A 27,444-nucleotide genomic window follows, 5' to 3' on the forward strand; every position below is an offset into this window, starting at 1 on the left:
AGCCCCACCTCACGCCCACCCCCCAGTGTGTGTGTACAGGGAAGATACACCTCTACTGATGAATTAAAGAACGACTTAAGAGGCCTTTTAAGCTTTTTATTTTTTATACAACCAATCTGGAATCCATCTGTCCCCAGATGGCAGCCGGCAGATATTTCTCCCTTGCCTTTAGGGAATGAACTCAAGGATGAATTTTCCAGGTCCAGGGAAACTTTGAAGCAGCATCTCCGCCTCTGGAAGTCAGTAGTCACCATTTCCTCACTATGCAGGAACACTCCCATTTCAAACGCATGAGATGAACTGAGGCCATGCAGTGAAATCAGTTCACAGCAGAGTCAAACATCTACGCTTGTATCCAAAAAATTTCCAGGATTAAGCACACAGCTGATATACCTACAGAAACAGTTTCTTTCTGGCCTTAAAGCCCTTAATGGATAGCATAGACAGGCTAAAACCCCTCCTGCAAGTTCCAGGTACTGTCTCCAGCTGTTTAACATCAATGGGGTGGCACAACCGGAACACAGGAGCTCCTATTAGATCACCTGCAATTTTCTGCTAGCTGGTACCACTATACAAACATATTTAGACTACTCTTGCCTACTGGGGAAACTACGGTAAACAAGGGAAGAGCAGTCAGCGGTATTTTTGCAATCACAGTACATAAGTTTTGTTTAGAACAAGGCTGATCTGTGGGTGAGCTGCAGAAGCCCTAGCTATGCACAAACTCCAAACTGAAGAGCGAACACACATTTCAAAGCAGCACCTTACTCATTTATCTTTGATTTGCATTTCTCTACACCCCATAGAGAGTCAAGAAGCTGAGACATTTAGTTCCTCAGAAGCTTTATTTTCATTCAAGCTACAGAAATAAAGTAGTACCTTCCAATTTCCCATTATACTTTCTGCATATTTGCGTGGCTCAGGGTGAGATGCACGAGGATAACTACCCTGTACATATGGAGGAAGATAAGGCTCAAAAACTAGCTTTACTTCAAAGAATGCCAAACCTTATCTATGAGGTTGGCTCCAATTCCTTGATAACATTAATAGGCATAACATAAGGAAAAAAAGATTGATCTAAACTACCTATTGTAAGCAAAATCCAATAATTCATTACAGAAAGTCATCCAAAGAAACCTTTTAGAAATAACAGTTGTTTTCTACTTTGAAAAAAATAGAAAAAATAGATGAGTTATTTTTGCTTTATATATGATATATTCACACACATGCTTTCAAGTATCATTTTCACTATCATCATACTTACATGGCTAGAGATAAAAAAGTGAAAATCCCATAAGCAGATTATTATGCCAAAGAAGTCGCACACAGTCTTTATTTGGGTTTAGCAACACCTGGAATTCTCCATGGTATCATAGTGACCAAAAAAGCAGTGACTAGACTCAGTATAATTTTTCCCCTTATTAAGCATGTTTTCATAAGGCTTGAAAAGTATCAGGATTTAGAAAAATGGAGACAGGAAAAGCACAGGCCATCATAAACCCCACAAATTCACAGCTAAACTTGTCACAGGCTCAGTACTAGCAGGGAATAAAAAAAAAATCTGAGTTACATTTGGTTAGCAGGCACACTGATACCAACAGACTGACTTCAGCTAGGATGTTTTTGCATTTAAGGCATCACACAAAACAACAACTTAATGCTAGGAAGCATAACAATCACCATGTGCTCAGCCACAATTCACATTTAGCTCTGGACATCAGAACCTGCTTTATTTCAAAATAGGAAGGCTAGTAGGGCATCCCATAGTCTTTTGGGAAAGCGCCAGGCAGCCACCAGGAAAGAGCAGAAATGACTGTGGTTTTTATCACAGGAGAAGGAATTTAAGTGCTTATATTAAAGGCTTTGCTGCAGTGCCAGAGCTGGACACCTGAAAACAAGTTCTGGTGGAATACAAAACCTTAAGAGCTAAAAGGCAGAAAGTCTGTTCAAGCAGCTACAGCCACAAGTGTCCTGCAAAGAGATCAAAATGGAAAGTCTTCAAGATTTAACAGGTTCTGGAGCTCTGAAAAGATAATGGAGAGGTCCAGCAGGTGCATTTGATAGCCAGGACTGGGACTGGTTCCACACTGCACTCCTGCTCTCCAAGTCTAGTTTGGACAGACAGGTATGAAATGTCTCAAAGTGAAATAGCTATGAACTATTTCCTTACTGGTGATGTCATTTTCATTTGTCTGTTTCTTGCCCAATATGAAAAGGCACAAATTCTGCATAAAAAAAAATTGTAAGACCTAACTAAAACCTACTCACAAAAAAAAATTTGCAGAAACCATTGACTGTTCTTAAGAGGGCAAAGTAATCTAAAAGTTAAGGGCTAGGCAGTCTGAAAGCTCTATGGGTTTAACTACTAAGCTCAACTATTTTAGTACTCCAGTGCAGGATGTTCTGAAGATCTAGTTTTAAAATCGTCAGGCCCGGACTCAAAACTAAAGCTTCTTGGAAACAAGGGAGGTCCCATATATCAAAGGGAAGACCCATGGCACTTTACTAGGCTGCAATGCAATGCTTTCTTGGTTTTAGTAAGGGTCCCATGGAGTCCAGAATATTTTTTCCAAGCATTTCTGTAAGAAAAGATTCCATTAGGTGGGATGGAAGTTTTGAGCTCAGTCCACGCTTTGCTAAAAGCTACTATTCCAAGTTCCCAGGATTTGGGCAACATTAGAAATTAAGTTTCCTGAGCTAGAGACAGCCTGAAGCACAAGACAGTGACAGTGCAGCAGGACAAACAGAAAGTGACAGCAAAAGCATTGCACAGCCCAAGACTTACAGTACACTCAGCAGCTGCCAATTCACAGATATTCATCTTTTACCCCTTCCTCCCAGGCTGTATTTTGGCACACTCTTGCACACTCTTACACCTCTTTGAACACAGCAAGTTTCTGCTTTCTTTCCTTGCTCTGCTGGTTTTGTACCATATAAAACCACTTCTGAACAGATGCTTCAGACATTTATTCTTTAGTCTTCTCAGGCTTATTAAAACCACACATTGACAATGGCTACCCATTTAGCTGCAAGTTTAATGACACTGAATATTTTGTACCAAAACTAGATACTTAAACATTTACTGCTTTTTCCTCTTATGAGCCTGTGGCTGCTTTATTAATACGCAGAATGGAGAGAGCTCAGCTTTCTCCCATAGTATAAGAACACAAACTACACCATTATAATCAGAACATCAGTATGCAGCACAAAGTGATTTGCAAGTTGGAGAAAACTAGGTTCATGGTCACTTGCTGCTTCTAGCAGTGAATTAAAGGCATAGGTTATATATTTGATAAAGCAAGTATGTCATTTAATTTTCACTCGAAGTCTTCTAGAAACATAGCAATTATTTGAGCAGTGAAAACCCTCAGATCAACCTACCGGAAGTTTTCATATTACAGTGCAAGTCAGTTGGCTGCTTAAATAGGCTCAGGCTCAAAAACCTGAGACCATACCAATAAACCCTATCAGTCACCTTTCTAGATGAACAAAATGCTGCTACCCTGAATGATATTCCTGTCAGTCTTTTAGCGAAATTAAAGAAAACCAATACTATGTACTTCTCACAACAGCACTCAGTTTAATCTCAATGCTCTTTACAAAAGGGCAGCACTACCTATGTTTCTGCATTACACTCATTTTAGTGAGCCTTGCCCCAGAGCTCCCAAATTACATACACATAGACAATCTAATGTTACCCCTCAGGAAACTGGTTCATTTTTACCTTCCCATGCATACAAGCATTACTGGTTTATTCAGAAGTATCAAAGCCTTTATAAACACTACTCAGCTTGAGGCTGATGATACAGAACAGAAATAGTTTAGAGAAATTTAGTTCAAAAAGCTTACTTTAATTGCTAAGATGATCAGGTGAAGCAGTAAGCTGGAAAACAGGCAGGGACTGCTATATTTTGCTATGAACGGTCCTATTAAACCCAACTTGCTTTGCACACCTGCAGAATCAGGGCAGGCAACCAGTTACACCAGAATCCACAGAAACCAGCATACAAACAGCCCAACAGCTCTCTCCACAGCCAACATCGATCCTGGTTAATGACCAATACCGAAGGCATAGTATCATTAGGTATAGATGCCTACTGTAAGTGTTTCTATTAAACAGACAGAAGAACAATGCAGAAGTTAATGTAATACCTTTTTGGTATAGTCTGACACGCTATTTACAACACACATTTCTTACAAAACGTGCAAGAAAGTGTTTCTATGTGCTAAGAGAGACTTGAACACTTCAGTGCCTTAATCAGGCAGATTCAAAAGCCTGATTCAACTGAAGCTTCACTGCCACAGTGACTGAACTTGCTTTAAGGAGTTACCACAAAGATCAAAACCCCAGTAAGCATCTGCCTTTAAGTGAAGAAAGGCTATATAGCCCTGGCAAGATCTTAAAGTACATCAGATGCTAAGAAATACAAAATTAGCAATAAAGCATTGATTTTGCTGCATGCTCTATTAAAGAGTGGAAAGAAAAAGCCTCTCACGTTGTGCTCAAAACAAGAAGTTACTCAATGGCCTTCAAAATTTTCCCCCAATCCTGCAAGTCAAGCAAACTTACAGCTCCCACAGCAACTTTCCAGCCAATGAAAGTTTCATTTCACTGTAAGACATACATAATAGCAGACTACCTAGATCCTTAGACACTTTTATTTTGTAGCCATGTCTCTAGTGCGCTTTACTTGTACTTCATATAGGAATTATACACTTAAAGTAGAATCACTCACTTCAGAGCTTTTAGTTAGTTCCCACCTGAAACTAGACAGCTTTCTATGTACCCTTGAATTTCTTGGTTGGCATAAACCAAAGTCAAAAGAGAAACAATGCAAACCATGATCAATCAGTCCAACCACTAAGAAAAAACAGTAGCCACATCAATATAAGTTCACTTTGATTTAGGGTGCTATCTAATAGATTTATTAAAAGTTTCAACGGACTATAGCTCCAGACTTTATCTTTCTTGGAAGACACTACAATAGAAGCCACAGTAGAGACTGCCTTGTCACAAGAAGTACAAATACTTGCTGTATAGATGGAGAAATAAAAGGACAAATCTAGTTGTCTAAAAGACAATTCACTGTACACATTTTATTTACAGTTTTGTACACTGTCTTAATATGAATGGGACCGCTTTTCTACTTGAGCCATTTTAACCAAAGCAAAATAACCTAAGTAATACAAAGTGTTAAAATACAGCATAAGATACAAAACCAGACATACTATTTCTAGTAAGGAATGTAAATTATGGTGTTACATTAAAAAAATCCACAATTATGTTTAGGAAATCACACAAACAGATCACTGATTTGACTGAAATGCATAAATTCGTAGCAAAGCTTTGATGTTACAAAAAAAACAAAAAATTACCAAAGAATGCACAAAATTAATGTTTATTCCACCTTTGTCATATTCCCAGATTCTTCACCAAATGTTACATGACCAAAAACAACTGAAATCAAAATATCACTAATGTTATCAAATAGGGAAAACAAATAAATTAATCTAGCAGCCATCAGCATAGGTTACAGCAAAGATGATGCTGTATAAAAAAATTGCTAGAAAACTGTATGCACCATACTCTTTTTCCAAACCAGCAAAATGTTACTGCATACAATGCAAATGTAAAACAGAGTAATTTCCTGCAGGTACAGAAATGCAACTTCTTTTCTGAATACTGTGGATAAACAAATGGGTTTTTTCGTAATAGTAATGTTTCTACCAAGCTATTACAGAGTGGGCCAGGAAAACATTTATGGATTCAGGGGGTGAAGTGTACTAAAATTCTGATTGGTAATGGTTACTTCAGCCAAAATAGAAAAAATTGAACACAGAAGTACAAGACAAAGGCGAATGAGACTTCTCACAAATCTTAACAACACTTAGATGGAAATCAAATTTAAATGTAGTCCACTCTGCTTCTGAAGAGGCTTTGGTTCAGCTCCCAAATCTCGATTGCTTGACGCAGTCTCCTATGAAAGAATACTCAGAAGGTGTCTTCTTAAACAACAAACCTATTTTTAGTGGTGGAGCCGCTCTTAGTAGCTGTGTCTGCATGGGACTGATAACCAATCACTATCTTTGGAGGAAGTCCTAATCTTTCCTTGTATACTCTCCTGGAGAAAAGAAACAGAACAACAGTTTAAACAAAGCCCTTAGGAAGGGATTAGTAACAGGACACCTGCTTTTAAGATCTGCTGACATCTTCATGAAAAATAGTTGCCTATTTAGAAACAATTTCTGAAGCATGAATAAAGGACTTGAAACAGGATTTTTCTAGCTTATTCCATCTAAAATCAGCTTATAGTTCTGTATGAACAATGACTTACCACATAAAATAGGACAAACTCTTGCCAAAAAATAATTAACAGGCCTACATAAATGTAGAACACAGGGATTCTACTGCATTCATGTCAATATCATTACTATCAGAAAGCTATATTCCCACATATAGAAACAGAACAGCTATGAAGAAGTCATGGTCCGCAATTCCAGAACTACTGAGATGATAAAGTCACCTGAACCAAATAAACCAGCAATTCCCTGGAACAGTCAGTTTTTATCACCACACACGTCTCAGTTGCACAGACTTGCTGTCTTTTCTTTAACTACTGATAGAAAGCAGGCCCCCCATCCCCCAATTCACTATGGTACTGGTCATGGGCAGCTACCCAACAGGAGCTTCAGAAAAAATCTGCTTGGATTTTATGACTTAAGAGAAAGAAGCAGCAGTACCCCCCTTACACAGACACACACTGTGTTCCTTAGCATAGAGTACGAGTGAGATGCAAGCCACTAATGGCACTGGGCTGCAACCTCCGACTAATCCACAGAACAAGCCTGTTAAACTGCAGATTGTTAACAGAACTATATAAAGTTGTTTCTTTAACTTACCCTAATCATAATGGAGCAGTTTACAGGACCATAGCTTACCCCAATTTTAACTGTTAAATAAAAGCTTGATGTATTGCCTTTGGAGTTATGGCAACATGACAGCAGGTAGTCAACAGAACTTCACTTAGTCATTGTGTCAGCCAGTTTGCAAAATCTTAACTTTTTTACAGTTAGTTAGTTCTCTAATGGAGTCATCTTAGCTCCTAAGTTAATGGTTAATACCATTCTAAAAACACACTCTGATGCCTACTAGGTTTGCTGTAAGGTTATTTTCTACTAGCAGAAGATGCATACCACAGTTCTGTTTGTCTATTGTTGAACACTTACCTTTCAAGTCTGAACATGATTGTATAATAAAATTCTCAGTATAAGGCAGACCCCACCAGATTCATAATGGCCCAAATGAGGAATGTGTCAAGAGAGCCACCCAGTAAGTGAAAAATGTTAGCAAGCTACTATGCCTGACAGTTAAAGTTTGGCCTAAGACAGATGTGCTAAGCTGGGAAGATAAATATTTTCATTGGTTTGCATGAGTTAAGTAGCCTACAATGACTGAATTTACCAGCAGGTAATTTTGAAGCATCAATACTACAGCATAAGGAATCCACTAGCTTTAGCAATACGTACTAAATAGCAAAGCACAACATGCATTTTCCACAGTAGAGACGCATGATAATCTGAGATGACTACTGTTGTTACTGGAATGAAGACTACAACATGCTATTACACATGTCAAATAAACCATGAAACTCAGCATTATTTTGTTTGATTTGCACTTAAACGGAGACAAAAATGTAGGAAAACATCTGTAGTTTCACAGCACATCACTGTCCAGCTTTTTTCAAATATAAGGACATCCTTGTGAGCTTAAGATTTACAATGCCTTTCTTATTTGTAAGCATCACTTCCCTGAGAAAAATCTTACCAATACTCTGTTACTGGCTATCCACCTTTACAAACTGGCATGCTGCAACAGAATCTACACTATCTACAGGTATTAATTACAATGCCTCATTGTGAAATGAAAAACTTCTGCCAAGATTTGTGTTCAATTCTTCATTATTTCTAAACTACAGTGAAAGTAGTAACTTCTTTGCACTCCTGCACTAGTGTAAGCCCATACAAAAAACTACACAATAAGGCAAATAATTTGGCACTGAGTTACTTGAACTTGGGATACAGCTCTGCACAGGTTACATTTGCCTAAAGTGCATTTTCTATTAAGTTAGCTGGCTTTAAATGCATTGTTACACTTCATATATTCAAGACACCAATCACATTACTTACCCTATATGCGTAACAGCATCCCTGTTTTCACATTCAGTTGTCCATATTGCTATTTTATCACCCTTAGTTCTAACATTAACAACAGCACCACATACGTCATCACTGTAGTCATCAAATGACTCCCCAATAAGGCACAGCAGCTACAAAACAAAGGTTAACCATTAAAAGTGGCAGTTCAAAGTCAGAATCCTGCTCCATAGGCAAACACTCAGCGTACACAGAAGACTGAGGAATGCTACGTTTTACTGCTTATAGCCACTTGCCATACAGCAATCATTTTTTGTTTATTGCAGTATCTTCTTGAAGTTCCAAATGTTACGAGTGAATGTAAACTCAGCTGTAGTAGGGTATCTTCCTCCTATTTTGAGTTTTCTGTCTCTTCTCCCCCTGTCCCAGCAGCTGCAAGTTCTGACACAGTTGATCATTTACGTAGTGTCGTCTCCCACCCCATCCTCCCAATCCAAAACCAGGTAAGAATTAAAGGAATTTATTCTTCTTTCTAAAGTACATTTAACACAGGTAGACAAACATGAAATTTTAAGTGTTTACATTCATTATCTAGGAAGAACCTGTGAAGAACTATTTAGGCAATGTCAGCTATGTAAGGTCCATCTTCAATTCTGAAGTCTATCAATTCAGAGGCAAATCAGACTGCAACGTCGATGAAAAGTGCTATCTAATGAAATGTTACTTCCTATCAGGAAGCTTCGGAGCTCCCACAGACTCTAAAGTGGGAATCAGTCATTCTCAACAGAGTGTAATGCAAATGCAACAATACAAGTGTACAATACAAGATTTTCCCCCACAGATTTCTAATGGCAAAGCTTGGAATTGGCAGAGATGGTACACTTCAGGAACATCAGATTGAGTTAGGTCACACCCCTGTACAATATGTTAACTGTGAAAGTGATTTTTAAAATCTACAACTCACAACTTGTAAAACAAGCAATTTTTAGAGATATAAAACTGAGAATTTCTTGTGGTTAAGACTGATTCATCTAAGTCCACACTGAATTGAAAATCCTTCTGCACACTGAAGTATTAGTCTCCAAATGGGTGCTTGTTTACTTCACTTGCACAGTACATTAAATACACTGCCATTATATTAATTTTCCAGAATCACTTGTAACATTTGGAAATTCAACACACTTGCAACTTTTTTTGAACAAAGCAGGTCTTTCAGTACCCACAAGAGCTGCAAGGGCTGACTTCATCAAGGAAATACAAAAAGGACAAAGTGTGCTACTGAATAAATCAGGTGTAACTACGTATACTTTGTTACACCCTATTGCAGGATGCACACATTCACTCAGTAATGAAAGCCATAAATGTTTAAGTTTAAACCACACACAAACATTCAAAATATTGATCAACAGCTTTAGTACATACACATGCAAAGATGACTACCATGCTCAATAAACACTACAGTCAAGTATATTCTTCATGAATGCTGCACAACAGGGGAAAAAAGTCTTCTCAAATGTTTAGTTTACAATTAAGAATGGTAAAGATCATTAGATTATAATAAAAATTTGTTCCAAAGGGGAGTGATAAAGGAAGAGGTTTTGATTTTTATTGGAGAAAGTTGGTTACAAATGATTACTGGAATTAGAAGTGACAGGGTTGTTTTAGAGTACATATCCCAGTCACCTGGGTATTCAGGCTCTGTGCCATTGCTTGCTGCTGAACAAAAAGCACAGCCCTCTAGCCTTAAGTCTATGTAGACTATCTACATGTTTCCAATCCATGTGTAATGGTTACTAAGAGTCAGAAGGACTCATATAGGCATTTAGGGGGAGAGGCCAAATGCACACAGCGAGACATTTATTTACTCATGTGCAGTCATAGTGCCTCATAGTATAATGCTCATCATCCTTTCTTCAAACCACTATTACAGTGACTAGAAAGATCATAATAGCTCTGGTATTTTGGACACCTCCGCTTTGATCCTGATGACCATTTCTTCCTTTCAAAGGAGTGCAGTACTTCTTGCCTCACAGACAAGCAGGGAAAAAAGATCAGAGATTTCATAAGATTGCTTTGTATTGTACTGCCTGCAGTCCATGCCCCTAAAACCCAGATCACACTAGACTCTTTTAGGCTACTCTGAGTCAGTTCCTAGACAGTACAGTTGTATCCTTTTCTACAACACATTTACTGCAACTCACATAATCTCCAAGAAGTGTATTTACCATTCAAAAAAATCTATTCCAAAAAGATAACAGCAATGGAAAAAAGTATTTTTATAGTGCACAGGAAGACCATGCTATTACTTGCCTATCCTAGTGTTAAGTACAGAAAGAACAAAAACAAATCTGAAACTCCCTTGCTTCAGGAAGACCAAAACCTGAAAACCATTCACTTGTAAGAGTACTTGTAAAACAAATAGTTACATTTAAGCAGTTAAATTTGGGAGTCACATTCAACAGTATTACCTTCCCAGTAGCTCGACAGCTATTCTGTAGATTTCACAGGAAAAGGTTAATCTGTCCTGTAGAATTCTCTCTACTGCTGCCCGTTATAAGAAAGTATTCAACAGAATACAACTACATTGAGCATCACTATTGAAAAATCATGTTTCAAATACAGCCTGTTAATAAAAACTTACAGGACACTGCTGCCAGGAAGTTAGAAGTCTAGTGCGGCACACAGAAAGAACACACCAGTTAAAATAATACAAATGCAAGATTCTTCAGTTGCAACTTGTAAGGCCATAGTGCTTACTGTCTCTAGCCAGAAGCGATCAAGGTCACTTCGTCTCTGCTGTTTGTTTAGTGTAATTAGCCATCGTCCTCCTCGCTTGTTTTTTTCATCTTCCCACATGGGTTCAATCCCATCCTGCAACGAACGGCCAGAAGTTAAATCAGACTTGATCTGTATTTTTCCTAAAGAATAACCAAAAGGCCAGTGATAACTGAAATAGCAACTTAAGAAAAAAGTGTATAGTTTAAGATACATACCTGTCCAGAAATACTGTCTCATACCAATACCAAAGTTCCAAAACAGCTTAAAAAGTGCACTTTCTCTAATAAATTTTTGTTTCTACAGAAGAATCACAGCCCTGGCAAAAGTCTTGGCTACACAACATTACATAAAAAACTGTGGGAACAGGCAAAGTCAAACATCCACTTTGCCCCATATGAAACCAGATAAAATTAGCAGCTACATTCTGGCGTCCTTATTTTAAGTCTTGGACTCATTGCAACGTTGGCCAAGTCCTTCGCTTATGCACATAGATTACTTCACTGAAAAAGACACCCTTGGCAGTCTATCTCAATGACTTCCTGCACGCACAAGGTGAGAATAAGAGGGTTTTAATTGCCAGGGCCACAAAAATCAACACACCATTTAGAAGCAAGTTGCATTCTGATTCATGCTTTACCAATGGCCCTGCACTGAACTGAATGACTCTGGACGCGCTGATACAGCAAAGCAGCCAGCTGCCACTCCCATAGCCACCAGCTGCATTGCACTTCAGGAAAGTCAGTCATTAAAAAAAGCAGGTAACTATCTAGACAGAAATTTGGTTAAGAAATGTCTATTAAGAGAACCACACTACAGAACTTTGGCTGAAAACTAATTAAGTGTTCAACATGCAGGAGGGAGTGGTGTCAGCTCACTTTAAATTTAACACCCTCACTGGCAGCTGCAGAGCTCAAACTACTTCATCACCTTTAAGAGGCACTCTTACAAGGTCACGATTGAAGGACAACAGCAAGAGATTGCTCAGACACCTGCAACGGTTGCTAATTCTGTACCTGTTCCATGCATTTAAATAATTAAATTATTGCTGATTGATGATATGCAAACACAGAACAGATACACATACTTAAAACACAGATTCATGCAAAAAATACAAGCATGATCCATAGATATCCTAACCTCTGAAGGGCCTACAGCTTCTTAAAATTTACTAGTAAGGTTTCTCAGTCACCTAAAATACTGTTACCTTCCCAAACCCAAGCATCACCACCTCTTCACTACCTAAAGCTGCTGAGGTTCACAAACTACGTACACAGCCTACTGAGGAGTCCCAGCCAGTAGCTATGTTTTATAAGCAAAGGAGGAACCAGGCACCTGTACTTGGGGGATTATTTAGGTATTTGAAACCAGAAAGCAAGCTGTATGTTAGAAGCACTTTGGAGAGGTTAGGATTTAGTCTAGAGCTCCAGTTCAGATCTCCACTCCAGCCGAGGCAGGATTTCATGTACACTTTCTCATCAGTGTTTCCTATCCACTAGTCTAAACACTTCCTCAGCATGCTTTAAGTGTCAGTGTTGGGTACAATTTTCTATTTCATACACAAGTAATACAGCATGCAACTGGTGGTGTAAAAATTAATTATAGGAGCATTATGCATCTGGCTAGTAGTGCTCAAAGAATACTGGAGAACATTGCAGCCTCCCACAGAACTCATACATTTTAACTCATTTCATGTCACACCAAATGACAGAGCTGGAAAATCTTTCCTATTATAAAAATTGAGACTTAATTATTTGCACAAGCATCTCAAACATAGAATGAAGACAAACATAGCAACAGACTAAAATGTACTATCTGAAGTGTGTTAAAGCAAGTACTTGCATTTTCAGAACTAGTGACAGCCTGATTTTCAGAGGGCATGTGTTTGGGACTTCCTAAAAAAATTAACACCTTTAGGACATTCCCAACCATGTTCCTAAATATCTGAAGTGAAATATTTGGACAGTGTCTTGCTTAGTCAGGAAACCATCCATCAACATCCATAACTGAAGAAAAAACATTAGCAAGCATACCTTAAAGAGCGAGTAGTCACAACCAGGCATTAAATTACTAGAGAGCTGGATATGGTTGTATAAACTATTGGAGGGAAAAAAGCAGGATTAAAAACTAAGCATTATTTTAAGGTACAAAATTCTTAAAGAATTTAAGACATATGACCAAATAAAATACAAAAATTAAAAAGATTAAAGTTATTTCAGAAGCAACCCTATTTCCCAAGTATTTTTCAGCAGTATAAGAGCATTAGCTTTAAGATGTTCTGGACTTCAAGAAGCAGAATGGGAACTGGTTTATGAACACTTGCTGGATTCCTATACAACAGTATTTTCCAGAAATACCAATGCTTCTTTTAAACGTAGTTCTAACAAAGTTATTAGAAACATAACTCACTGAACTTTCATGGCAAAAGTTCTGTGTGCATGTGTATTCTGTACATATACATACATGGAATAAGGATAATTATTTAAATTTCCAAGGCTACTCTCTCTGCAGAGAGAGATTTTAGGAGAAATAGTCAACTTTGTTATTTAATACTTGGTTATTTAATACTCTAAGGATGAAGGCTGTAGGCCTGATAATTCAAATTGAAATAAGGACTCAAAAGGCAAGAACAGATGACTGAAACAACAAATATAAAATATATACTCCAAATTAAGTTTACAACTATGCAATTTAAAGCAAAAAAAAAAATTAAAGGAGTACATACTGTCTCCTCCTCTAGCAAGATCAATAGATGCTTTTTTTTCCCCTGCACTGTTAAGGTCAGACTTCAGAAAAAGGCCTGCACATACCACAGTAACCTGTAGTCCAAGACTAACTAACATTCAGGCATGGTCCAGCACCAAAAAGGAAATGAATTACTGCGATGTTCTAACAATTAGAAATCAGGCATAGGAATTTACAAAGCCAGTTACAGATTTACCAGCTTCCCTCCTTGAAGTTTACCGTAACCTTAATATTTTCTCCCCAGAACAACACACCTATTTCCCTCTCCGAAAACAATGGAAGCATAATTTCTCAATTGCTTGTGACTGATTTTATACTTCGACTGCAGACATCTAGATTAAGCACTTCTTTTAATTACCCAGACTATCTTGGTTATAGGAGCTCAAAAAACTTACCCTTAACCAACTTTAATAGTGAGCTTCAAACAATTTAGCCTCCCATCACATACCCCAAGACTGCAAACTACTGTTCACTCAACCATCAGTCACCCCCGTAAGTAGGAATAGGAAAGCTGGTTACAAGCACAGACTCCTATTCCCCTCCCTCTGATGACTGCACTGATAAATACTTGTTCAACATTTTCAGTATCTTTGTTTCTTTCCTGTTGGTGCTAATGGGTCACTGATGGGTCTCATTATTCCACTAGTAGACACCATGTCTCCCTTACTGATCACATCCAAAAGAACAACCCTACCACTCAATGTAGCATGAAACACTAAGAAAGATCAAATATATAATGCATTTTTTCCACCCTCAATTTCATGATTTCATGAAAATGCCACTTGCATTTTCTCCATATTTCATCATTATGGCAGGCAAAATCTTCCAAGTAAGCCACCTGAATTTAACTGAAGCAAGTGTTTGGAAAGCACACGTCTACCTTCAAAGGCTTTGTTCTCGCTGTTTGAGCCTAACTGCTTTTGCAGACCCTCAATTCAGAATGAAGGTAGTTTCTTCTGTAACCTCTAATGAACTTCTTTCAAGGATGCCATTAATCTGCATCAGTCTCCCAAGTACTATGCTCCAGATTCAGGCACTCTTGAACATTTGAAGTGAGCCAGCTGCCTGAGAATTTAATCAACTAGCAAAATTTGGGGCCAAGGAAGCGACCATCAGTTGGCTACAAGAATTTACAAATCCATGTTACTATGAGATAGCTACTGCACAAATACAACTTTCTACATGTACGTCATATACATATGAATATAAGCAGTGCTAACAGCAAGACAATGTACATTTAAAGTACGAAAACCTTCTCCAATCACATTTTCTTCAAAGGTTACATTCTACCACATTGTGAAGAATGGGGTAGACCTCACCTCCAATTTTGCAAACATTTCCGATTACACCCTGAAAGTTGCAGTTAATGGAGTACTTTGTTTTGACTTTGGCATAAGCTTTGCCAACATATGCCAGGATTATTATGCAGAATGAAAAATCTTTACTTACGCCCAAAAATCTTCAACAGTATCAAACTTTGAGATAAGACGAAGATTTGCTTGCCAAGTTTTGCTCTTGTCATTTTTAAAAAACCAGAGTGCCCATCTAAAGGAAAACAAAATAAAATAGCATCTAGAAAGTAAAATATATTAAAAATATAATTCATTATTTGTATTGTTATATCCAAACTAATTGCAAACCTTAAGATATTATCAGCATGGAAGTCAGTTTTCATCAGTAAGCTACATGAGAAACTCAGTTCTCAAATCCAACTCATTGTAGATCAACAATATTTGTGTTCCCATTACAAGAATCATGGCAGACTTTGATCAATCTGTTTAGGTAAATATTTTAAGTAGTTTTGGAACATTTCTAAGACTCTAAACCTCTAAGCCTCAGATGTTTCTCCTTGCTGCCACTGCTAAACTGCAATCCCGTACCACAAATAACTGATTATGGTCTAAAACAACACCACCTATTCAAACTAGGAGCACAGCTCCCTTTCCAGTAATTTCTTTGTAAAGGTTACAAAAGCTAATTATATCCCTCCAAAGCTACACATGACATGAAAGTTTCCCAAGCACTCACATACTAGGAGAGCATAAATTCTAAAAGGGAAGCTGCATTAAGCTTACTAATGGCAACAATCTTAAAAAACCCCACCAAATTTAACTGTTTCAAGTTTTTAAATCTGCATATATAAAGACAAGACTACATGAAAAATTTTCCATCCAATTTTCTTCATTATCTCTGCTGAGTACAAATCTCAACACATATTACAAAGTGAACCTTTCACACAAAGATGCTCTTTCTGGATCTAAAAAGCATTGTTTAAAATGCTGGAACAGGATACCTGATGATGCATTTAAAAACAGGCTTATTTCTGATTCTGGTAGTTTCAGTAGTGTTGAAATCACTCAGGTTAGCACTGGAGTAGATTTTTCTTCTCACAGCGGAGTACTTTAAGTCAACAGGTATCAATCTATTGTTTTGAGACCTTTCCTGACATTTCAAACCCTGTTTTAAAAAAGTTTAATATATTCCAGTAATAGCCCCAGTACCACTTGTAAAGGAGTGTCAGCACCAATTTAACCAAAGTGTTTACAGGAAAAAGAGGAAGGATGGAAGTTGAGAGAAAGACAACAAGGGAAAATGGGATGCACACAGCATAGCACTACAGCGCAGTGGTTTTCCACACTTGCTCAAAACTTAGAAAAAGAGTAAGGTGCCACTTGGTAAAAGGTTCACTTTGGGGCAGCACCTACCTACCAGCATTAAGTACTGAGCACTCCACATCAGCTCTTCAGCTTACTTGGAGAAAAATGATTTCCTAGCCGCTCTTTTTGAAGTATATGTATGCTGCTGGAGTAACTTTTGTGCACATTTAAAGGAATTCAACCTGTAAGCTTATAGTATCTTTACTGCAGACAGGCAGTTCAAGTCGAGGTTTTCAAGTACAAAGCTGCTTGGTAAAGTTCTCATTGTCTCCATAGCTCAGTAAAAAGCTGAGTAGTAGCTTTTAAAGCTTTTAAGACATACCTGGTTTTGCACACTGAACACAGAATTTAGTAAAAGATTGCTAAGTAGATGCTTTGATTTTTTGATAACTTTTCCTAACTATACTTTTAACTACTGCTCCATGTTTTTCTTGTTAAACAAGAAAATTTAAGTGCCCTACAGTTTTTTTCTTAGTGACACATTAGTGCAAATGTGTGCATTTGCACTTTACAGGGTTTCTTCTGCTGTGCTTCCTACGGATAATGAATGAAAACAGTATTACTGTAGACACCAACCACTCATATGATCAAGTCTAATAAGCTCTTTGGCTGATTAACACAGCTTCCACTACTTTCCGTTCCAAACAGGAGGAAAAAAAATGGTAAGATATGAAGGAGTAAGACTCTGATAAGAAATAAGAATGAGAAGTCTTTACCACTGGCACCTTAACTGCCTAAAGTACAAGCCAGAATGGAAGGTTTTCCAGTTCTGCTTGGCAGCAACTTCATCTCAGTGTCAGTCTCTTAAAACACACAAGGCAAAAGCAACAAGAGCTCTGCTTGCCTCAAACTAAAAGCAAAGCTGTGCTCTTTCCAATTACCTGGCTGCATTATGAAAATTTGCAAAGATTTTCAGCTTCTGTAACAACACTACGTGAAAAGGCTCTAAATTACAACAGGATCAGATTCTATTTCCTCTGCAATCTCACTGCAAAAATCTTCAAAAAACTGAGAACTCTCAAAACACTGCTAGAAAACGTAAGGTAAACAACAGAGCTGTAAAGCCACAGGCATTCTGCTATCTTTGGCAAAATTACAACCGTGCTTCTGTACTATTTACCTGTTTTGTAGTGGATGCTTAATATACTGTTCAGGGCTGGCAACCTCCTGACTAGGTGCTGGCTCGGTTTTCTCCTCTTCTGAAGGCTGAGGGTTGGGAGTGGTTTCCTGTTTGAAGAAAGGAGTTATTAATACATTGCTTCTCAATTTTTATTGAAGTAATTTATTTCTTTGAAGTAACTTTAAGAAGGCTGAAGCTAAGAGTTCCTCTAATTCACCTTGGATTAGAGCCCAAATCACATCATGGAAGTACAATCTGCATCCCTTTATTCTTCAACTTCTGAGCAGGTCCTATAATAAATACTAACTGCAGGAATTCACATTCTGCTGTTCAGTGATTTGCTTCCTGTGTCATTTGTTTCCAGAATGGTTCACTTAACATACTTGTCTTATTTTGAAAGAGTTCTGAGAGTTATTTCAGAAATACACAATATGCTATGCTGTCTAGAACATGCACATCTAAAAATTAATTTCCAGAATAATCATTTCAGAAGGAAAATGATTTTATCAGTTTCTGACAAAGCATCATTGGAAACAGATGTACAGGCCCCATTTATTTAGAAAAATCTGTTATTGCAAGTAGGAGACACGCCTACAATTCTCAGGTCTGAAATCAGCTATTACAAGCAGCTAGAAATCAAACTGGTAAGTAGTTATCTTTGTATTTGCAACATCACTACTAACAAAGCTTCAGGCACCAAACAGCAGAATTTAAACACATATCAGTTCTCAAATTTCAAACTGAAATAAATGTAGTTACACATTTACCACAGATTAGACTGATTCCAAGTATTATTTTTTTTCAAATCTCTATTTGACATGTCTAGCACTGTTCTCTATACTTTAACACAAAGAAGTGAAATAATATATTCCCTCTGCATGCACCCCCCCTCAAGCTTGTCATTCAGTTCGAGAAGTCACTGTGTCAGGTTTGAAATTCTAATGCCATTCCTCCAAACCAGGGAACACAAAGCTTTATTGTGAGGCCAAGCGTCCCCGCCAGTTACCACCATCTCTCCCTAATCTGCAATCCGTGCTAGAATACTACAGAGACAAGGAATGAGGACTACATCTCATTCCCTACAGCTAACACAAAAATGCCTGTACAGCTGACCCTGTGAAAGAAAAAGCACTTCCGTAATATAAACAAATACTAACTACAGCAGACTCAGACTCTAGACATTCCTAAATGCAGCAATACAAAAGTAGTACTTAAAAGTTAATTTAAACTTTGTGGTCTTAAGAGAACAAAGCAATGTAGGGGTGGATTAAGTAATGGTAAGTCATCTAATTAATGGAACAGTTTATGCCAGGCTTCCATGTTACTCAGTTTACCATCACCAAAGCTGCTGAAAAGTGGAATGGATTTGAAGTGATAACATAAACAAAACACTGTTTAACCTTCACAGTCCCAGCTGGCAAACTCTTCTGATAACACCTAAAGATCTGTCTTAATAGGGATTTTCTTTTCATTACCAATATATTTAGCATTATTAAGCATATTACATTTTACTTCAGAGAAGTTACACCTTTATGCTTGAAAATAGTTAAGTATGCTTCAGTTTAACAGCTCACCTAGAAAAAATCTCAGTTCAAAAGCTAATTTACATCACGTTTAAGAATGCTTTCACATGCTCCCATGTTCACAGTGAAAAGACTGAAATGTGAAGGCCTAACAGTGGCAGTGACAACTAGGATAGCGCTTTGATTTACACAGTACAAGGAGCAGGTAGTACAATTTCCTGCCTCTTAATAAAACTAAATGCTTTCTCAAGATTCCCTAATGGGAAACATCACTGACGAACCCACAGAAGCAGTGTTGAACAATCTGTCAAATCTCCTTCAGTGTAATACTATAAAAAGCTTAACAGATCTTCCAAAAGCTTACTAAGTGCTTCAAATTCTACCTAGAATAAAATTTCTAGTGGCAGCCCCATTTATTTTTAAGTTGATGGGATCAAATATACATCTTTCCCTTTAATCATATACAAGAACCCCATAGAACAAGTTAAGATGGTCAATGCACAAAGGCTGTAAAATACACCAAAGAAGCATTTCAATATTTCCTCCTCAAAGTTATTGTTTGTATTATACTACAAAGCCAAATACAGACAACTACAATTTAAGTGTTGTCCCTTCAGGGGTTTCTAACTAGAAGAGTTAGAAATATTACACATACAAATACAATGAGGATACACGAAAAATCTTGTTGATATTTTGGAAGTAAACTAAGCACTAGGTTTTGTGATAAAGCTTGCTTTCCTTCACAATACTCCGCAGTTGTAACATCCAATATTTACAATTGATTTACAAATACTATTACACTGAAGATTTTTCCATCAAATAGACTCGCTTGTGACAAATGCAGAGTATCTTCCAAAAATAATTTCAGTTGAGATCTCATTCATGTTTGCTCAGCAAATTGCTTTCAATATACAAAGAGCTAATCTTAAAGTCTCCCTGGTCAGTTTTCCAGAAGTATTGTTAACTATATAAACTGGAAGAATCAATACAAAACTACTAAGCACATGCAGAGCTATGCCATTTCATAACTTCTAATACAAGACAACATCAGAAAGGATTAAGGTAGCACCTCCAGACAAAAAAAAAAATGCAATGAGCCTCAATATTTGCCCAGTATACCGACGGTCACCCTTCACATAACTACATGAAAGTCCATTTCTGGACAAATGGAAGACATCTGACTCACCACAAACATTTTAGTTAAGTCACAACAAGTCCCTTAAGATATTTTGAAAGCTACCTAGCATTAATGAAACTCAGACTAACCATTATTTCAAGCTCCTGTCCAAAACAGTACATGACAACTCACCTCCAAGGCCCAGCTAACTATGATCTTGACCCAGGACTATGCCACTCCCCTCAAAAACAAACCCAGCCAGAAGAGATTCCCCCCCCCCCCCCAGCACCAGGCTGCCCATCAAGGACAGGTACAGCTGTACACACCAGGATAAACCTGGAAAAAGGCGTAAAGTTGGAAGCAGAGCTTTCGAACACAAAACAGTTTTCTGGCTGGTCTGAGAGAGAAGCCTAAAGCAGCTTGTTTTCGCTACCTTTTATTTCCCACTGCCATCAAGGAAAACAGAAAAAGGACCATTTTCATTTTTGGCTGGTTAATCACATCAGCTCACATTTCCTTTCACCTTACTTTTAGCTTGGTGTTCTGACCACCAAGCTGAAGTATTTGTATAGCAAAGCACTTTCCATTATTAGTCAAATACAAAGTATGTAAGTTCACTAATTGGCAATCAAAGTCCATTTCTTGTATCTAACCTCTTTTCAGCTACTGAAATTCTACCCCAAACCACAAGCACGCAGGTTTTAAAAGATTCTATAAATACAGTATGAATTAAAGTGATATTGTACACATTTTACCAATTCACACCTTGAAATCTTGCAATTGCTACACTATTAACTTACTAAAGTCAGACTCTCTCCACAAGCAGTTTCTGGACTACTAAATTTAAAATCCTTCATAACACTTTACTATTGCTCATAACTAATGCATTCTTTAGCCTAAAATTGATTTTTCATCTGCTATTAAAGTAAGCTACCACTGGGTTTGCTGCTTTTAAAATAGATGTAATAAAATAGGGTAGTATTACCAGATAAACTGGAAAGCCTCATATGGCCAATCCTACTCCTCATACACAAGACAGCACATAATTAAAAGTGACATTTATTCACTACCCACATGTGTTTTTGATGTAGGAATCGGCTTGCAGAAGTCCATGAAACATTTGCCTACTCAGCATTTAATGACTGTGCATATCTGCACATTACTTGGGTTCTGACACTTGCAGACTTAATTGGTGTTATTTATTCTTTCTCCACAGCACATAATGACCAACATATCAAAGGAAGGTGTGCATGTCACCGGGACAGGAAACAAATAGCACTTACAGTAAAAACTGCTTAATCAGGTTTGTCTATTGAAGAGAACAACTAGCTTGACTAGGTTTCACCAAGTGTTTTCAGGTGCTGCCCAGACCACATTCATGTCATCTAATTGCCTACAGAAGTTGTTTAAGAAGTCCAGTTGAGAGAGCACAACGTTTATGTCCCAAAAGGATGTAACCTAGCACTATTATGCATTCTTGGTGAAAGTTAAGAGAATCAATTAGCAGAAGAGGCTTCCAAAGTTTTCTTGCATTAAACCAAAATAAGTTACATTTGACAGTTTCTACCTTCTTGTTTAGGGTTTCCAACAGAATGAGAAAACAGCATGTCCCAGTTATCAGATGTCTAGGGAAAAAGCATGTCAACTATCTGCTGGTCCTTATGCTTCTTGCAGAAAACCACTACTACACTACAGTTAGAATAATTCACAAGGCACAAAATTGAGCTATTTATTTCAAAGTATTCTGGACAAAAAAAAGATTTAAGCCCACCCACAAGCTATGTGCTGTAAGAAAACAAACCAAACTATGGTCTGATACACAACTCTGAGGAGTGAATATACAGAAGTAAAAATCATACATAGTATGTGTAATACCAACTGGAAGAGATGTACCGATAGCCACCTGTTACCAATTAAACAGTGTTAAATAGCTTTCCAGACACCAGGACAGAGAAAAATTTTCTAGGCATGACATAACAAGGCCTAATATGGAGCAACTATCCTAACTGCATACATTGTTACTTAAACCACCACAGATTTTTAGAAAGGCATTCACTATTAGAACACAAACATGGGACATGATTTTAGCTGAGTGACATCCCACCAGGTTCGAACGGAAGAAGTGCAACACATGTACAGGAGGACAGGAACAAAAGACTGAAGTAGAAGAGTGACACACTTCCTCCAGGGTCAGAGGGTCACACTGTTTTTTGGGGGTTTGTTTTAGGAAATATAATCTCAGGTTTTAAAAGATGCAAAGAATATTTACAGCCCTTTTGACTTCTGAAAAGTGAGAGTTACATACACTTGAAAGTACCCATCAGATTTTCAACATTTAACTCACAACCTTATGACTAGAATTAGCAAACATGTTACAAGGTATATCAAAATACTTCAGCATCTTTGTGTTTTTTCTGGCTGCCTAAGCAGGCTGCCCTTGTGCAATCACTTCTCACCCCAGTTTGCAGTCTGCTGCTGCCTTTGCTACTGGAACATGAAATCTACCCATGGGATAAGATGACTTCCCACATCTAACATTCTGTTAGTTCTGAGGCACTCAGACAAGAAAACAAAAGCTTCCCAAAACTGCTGAGGAGAACAGTTCAGATGACTCAAGGGACAAAACACCTCTAGTCTCCCTACACATCTACACAAGAGACACAAAAGCACTCTAAACTACTCTGAGTATATTGAGCCACTCGTACAACCAAGCATAGAATTTTACATCAGCTGAAAAATTAAGACACATTCAATCTTCAGAAAAGAATTTAAAACAAAAATGTATAATGTATGGATGCTCAAGAGGCCAGTCTTCAACCAAAAAGATAAAGTACTGGACATACTACTGTTATGCCTGATTATTGTAAAGCATGTAATGTACACAAGCTACTTTGATAAACAGCACTGAACATGAGAAAAACTAACCACTATTTAAAAGATTATTCATTCAAACAACTGCTGTGCTCATTTAGAAAAAAAGACTTTTAAATAGTTAAATTTTTTCTGCCTTACATCTACTATATAAGAATCAAGGACAACTGTCACTTTCAGGCAGCTAACAGAACACTTGTATTACACAGCACGCTTAAATCTGTAGATCACACACTTAGTACCTTTATAACGTGAATGTTTTAATGAGGAATAGGTTTTAGGACTTTAAGAAATGAGTGACTGCTTTAAGTTTTAGGTTAAAAATAGTCTCTAAACTTATGTTTAACTTTGACTTTAGAATATTTCAAAAGTGAAAAACAAATTTGTTTGAGGAAAAAGTCACATTAATTCACTTCAAATCTGCATTTCTTTCACAATGCAGGCTCTCTACCAACATCCCTCATTTGATTCTCCTCTCTATCCCCCCAAAATTCACACTGATCTTTACAAAGCTGCCAAAAGGGTCACATTTTCTCATCAAAATTTCCCATATACCTCCACACCTGCAGGTAGTATCAGTAAATGAAACACAACTCAGTCTCACATGCTATTTTTATGCATTACCTTGAAATAAGCTCAACAGTTTATACCCTGTAAGAAATGTAATTTTTAAAAAATTGCTTTCAGAAAAATGTTTATCTCAAAAAATTACAAGTTGCCCAACATCTTCCTCCTCTTAGAGGAAGCTTTGTATTCAGTCAGAAATGTAATTTACAATTCCAAAGTTTATGATAGACATTCTCAATTATTAAACAGCATGCAAGATACATTTATTCTGCATCATTTCAGAAAAATGCAATGAGCAAGCAACTGTGTTCACAATACTACAGCTGAATACTACACTGATTTCAACCATAGCAGGTCACTGACTATGTGACAGCAGAAATACCTAGTAGTAAGAGTAAGTCTAAAGCTGAACATGGCCTGCACTTAATTTACATGCTAACTGTCTGTCAATAATACAAAAGAAATACATTTCAGCTTACCTTGAATTTTAGGAGCTATTTTGAACTTTCCAGAATTTCAAGGCCCTACACCGCTATGTTTGTAACCCCTTGAGACTGTTTCATTTAAAGAAAGTTTTGAGTCCTACCTATTGATGATTAGCTGTTTAAACAAGCATTTTTCAAGTTATACGTAACTGAAGTTTCACCCACGTATCTTAAAATGCGGAGTTAAATTCACAAGAATTGCATTTGCTTGAGTGTAATAACTGTCATGAAGCAAAAAAAAGAACCATGACGCCCATTTCCAATTTGAATGATGAGGGATCAGATGCTCACATGTAAGTTGCTTCCACACGATTTATACACACCTAGAAGTTACAGGCTTTGTGTGGCTACATTTTAAAGTCACCTTTGGTAAACTACTGTTTACTAAAGCATTACTATTGGTTTTGTTGTTGGCTTTATGGACTTTTGCACAGTGTTATCTGATCACATTCAATCCTCAAAGGCTACAATATGAGCATGCTCTAATAGGACACACTTCTGTATATTCTCGCAAATTAATCTAGAATAGTCTTAAAAAGAAAAGCAATCTGGATAGCACAAGAAAAACTGAGAGTTTTAACCTGTCAATGTTGCAGAGGCTTAAGTTTTCCCTGCAGTGGAAAAGTAAACCACTGTGCAACAGGTCTATATTTACTTAAAACAAGCTTGCTTTTCTTAGCAATTTCCATGGGACTCTTTACAGTACTCTAAACTCAAGTTTCAATATTCGTAAAGAGCTTCAAACATTTTTTCCAGCCTCTTAACAAGACTGAAAAAGTAGGTTACATTTGAGAGCATGGAAGTACTAGAAACATCACTGATTTTTGCAGGAGCCTACATTTAAAAAAAAAAAAAGACAAATTCAGTAGCATTTTGCATTTCCTGAGACACATTTTCACACTAGGGAAGCATCACAGATGACATCTCTACAAACCTAGGTCCAGATTTTGAAGGTCAGCAACAGAAAGGCTTCTCTATGATCAAGAAGTAATCCAATCCCTAACCACACATACGATTAAATTGTTCGATTGAAAAGCACATAGTATTTCCGCAACATTAAGCATCCATGACCTCAGTCACTATGCAAGTCTAACTTTAAGCTTAGGTAGGAGAAGTGTGAGCCACCTAAAAGGACAATAAACAAAAATGTTATTATTTAAATAAATTTGAAAATAAGCAGGCACAGCTGATATTTGTTTCCAGAAGTCAAACTTAGTTCAACTATGGCAGAACATTCAACAGCAGCATTACTTAAACTGTTGCGAGTGTTGCCCTATCTTCCACTTTTACTAGCTCAGCCCAACTGTTTGTCACTGCATGATGAACTGGATCTGGGAAACCAATCTTGCTGGAAAATGGCGTGGCAAAACCAATAGTTTATTTTTGGCTAAATTAGGCCCCAGATCTAGCTCAACATGCAACCTCACACTTACGCAAGAACAATGGAGAAAACAGTGCAGAGACAGGCTAACACCAACACCATAGCCAAGAAAGCCACAAACCCATGCCTTCGGAGTCATTTCAATTTCCAATGGCCATCAGTATTACAAATTATTTATCACAACCCCTGCTAAGCTCCACAGTCATCACAAAACACTGAGCTGATAGGAAGCTCTCATCTTCAGATATGTGGGCTACACAACTCAAAGATCAGCTTTTGGATGGGAAAACAAGTCTTTAACACTGTGGCTGGAGAACATGGGAAGGGTGCTGCTGGTGGTCCAGCTCACTGTCTTTAAGAACTGACATTCTTCCTGTTCAGAACTGCTAGTCAAGCAATTTATAAATGCTGACCAATTTCAATCTCTTCCTTGTAAGTAAAGGTGGTGGGTTTTTTTTTTGTTCATGGAAGAAAGTTATGAGAGAAGGATCAATGTCCCTTACACAAAAGGGTAAAATTAATCTTTATTTAAAAACAGTGAAGTGATTTTCAAACTTAAACACTTTTTGTCTAAATGTTACAAAGCCTCTCCAAAAAGTACACACTGGCTATTTATTCATAGCTGGTAAGCACCAGCAAGAAACTAGCTTTCCTTAAGGTTCTCATTTTCCTGAAACCCTAATACACAGACTTCTGCTGCCCACTCCTCGTGACACACAAGCATGTGGGATTAGAATAACAACTATACTTGGACCGCTTCCAGCTGCTTCAGTTCTTTACAGAAGTGCAGGCTGGGACAACGTTTATAAAATACAGCATAATCTCATAAACATAACCTAATACCTAGAAAAAGAAAAAAGTGCTTAATCATCATGAAAACTATAAAAAGGCTTGAATAAAAGCGTCATTTCGATCGAGCAAGATGACATAACCGGAAAAAGCCAATTTCGTTTGCAACATGCCTCGAGTCTTACCGCTCACACTGTTTTCTTGTTTCAGCTGCCAAACTCCCGAGCAGCACATCTGCTAGCTTGCAGATCCTCACCCCAGGTTACCGACCCCGCGCCTCCTAATCGCAAGGTCTCTCACCGCAAGCTCTGTGTCTGCCTTCAAACTAGACCTCCACCGCTCCCCGCCCGCCAGGAGGGCGCTCGCCGGCCGGCGAGGAAGAACCGCCCCCCTCGGTGACCGGCAAGCCTAACCCACCGGCCTCTCCGAGCGGAAAGCAACATGGCCACCCCCACCGCGCCACATGCGCCGAGCGCGGCAAACAGCCGCCCGCCAGGCGGCCGGGCCGACTCGCCGCCGCCCGGGGCTGCTCCTCGCCGCGCCTTCCGGCCCCGGCGTCCCCCCCCGCCGCAGCGCCGCGGGGGCGGCCGGGCCGGGCCGGGTCCGCGGGCGGGGCGCGGCACAATGGGCGCCGCGGCGGCAGCCGGCGCCGCCGGCCCGCAGGCCTCGCTCACTCCCGCCCGCCGTACCCTGTCCCCGGCCCCGGGTCGCCGCCGGCCCGGCCCGGCGCCCCCCCGCAGCCGCGTGGCGGGCGGCGGTGCCGGCACGGCCCTCAGGCCCCCGCCTCCCCCTCCCCCCGCGCAGGCCGGCGCCTCCCGCTCCCCCTCCCCCCGCTCCGTCCCCCTGCGTGCGTGCGCTCCTCGCCGGCCTCGCCGCCCGGGCGCCCATCCGCCTCCCGGCCGGCCGGGCGCCCGCCGCCCCCTCACCCGCCGCGGCCGGGGGAGCCGCGGCTCGAGGAGGCGGCGGCGGGAGAGTGAGGAGGGAAAGAGAAGGGCGGGCGGGAGAAGGGAATGAAACACTCACCGGTTCCACCGCCGCCATCTTAGATCGATCTGATCGCAGAAGCGCTGCGGGGAGGGGAAGGGAAGGGGCGGATAAAAAACCCAGGTTCAAACCCGGTTGGCCGCCCGGCGGTCACGTGAGCCCGGCGGCCGTTTGGGAGGGGGGAGGGGAGGCGCCGGCCTTCGGGCCCCAGGCGGGGCGCGGCGCCTGCCGGGAGCTGTAGTCGCCGAGCGCGGGGGAGGCCGGGAGCCCCTCCCC

At 39.1% G+C, this 27,444-nt stretch overlaps 1 protein-coding gene across 1 annotated transcript; it reads right to left on the minus strand.

Annotated features, from left to right (window-relative positions):
* Nucleotides 1–826: 826 nt before the first annotated feature.
* Nucleotides 827–27,280, minus strand: EIF4E (eukaryotic translation initiation factor 4E). The gene is made up of 7 exons (XM_076336790.1): nucleotides 27,208–27,280; nucleotides 17,452–17,558; nucleotides 15,124–15,219; nucleotides 12,963–13,026; nucleotides 10,912–11,025; nucleotides 8,188–8,327; nucleotides 827–6,122 (listed from the first exon to the last, which is right to left on the minus strand). Exons 1-7 carry the CDS (start codon nucleotides 27,223–27,225, stop codon nucleotides 6,008–6,010), a joined length of 654 nt encoding a protein of 217 aa, XP_076192905.1. The 5' UTR covers nucleotides 27,226–27,280; the 3' UTR covers nucleotides 827–6,007.
* Nucleotides 27,281–27,444: the final 164 nt, after the last annotated feature.

The sequence above is a fragment of the Aptenodytes patagonicus genome, chromosome 4 (assembly GCF_965638725.1).
Source record: "Aptenodytes patagonicus chromosome 4, bAptPat1.pri.cur, whole genome shotgun sequence".
In the NCBI taxonomy this organism is placed as follows: Eukaryota; Metazoa; Chordata; class Aves; order Sphenisciformes; family Spheniscidae; genus Aptenodytes; species Aptenodytes patagonicus.

Coding starts and splice junctions, on each gene's coding strand:
- EIF4E (XM_076336790.1), bottom strand. Junction 13,027..15,123: donor ACTGTTGAAGATTTTTGGGC/GTAAGTAAAGAT, acceptor TCCCTCCAATAG/TTTATACAACCATATCCAGC. Junction 11,026..12,962: donor GTGACTACTCGCTCTTTAAG/GTATGCTTGCTA, acceptor CGTTCGTTGCAG/GATGGGATTGAACCCATGTG.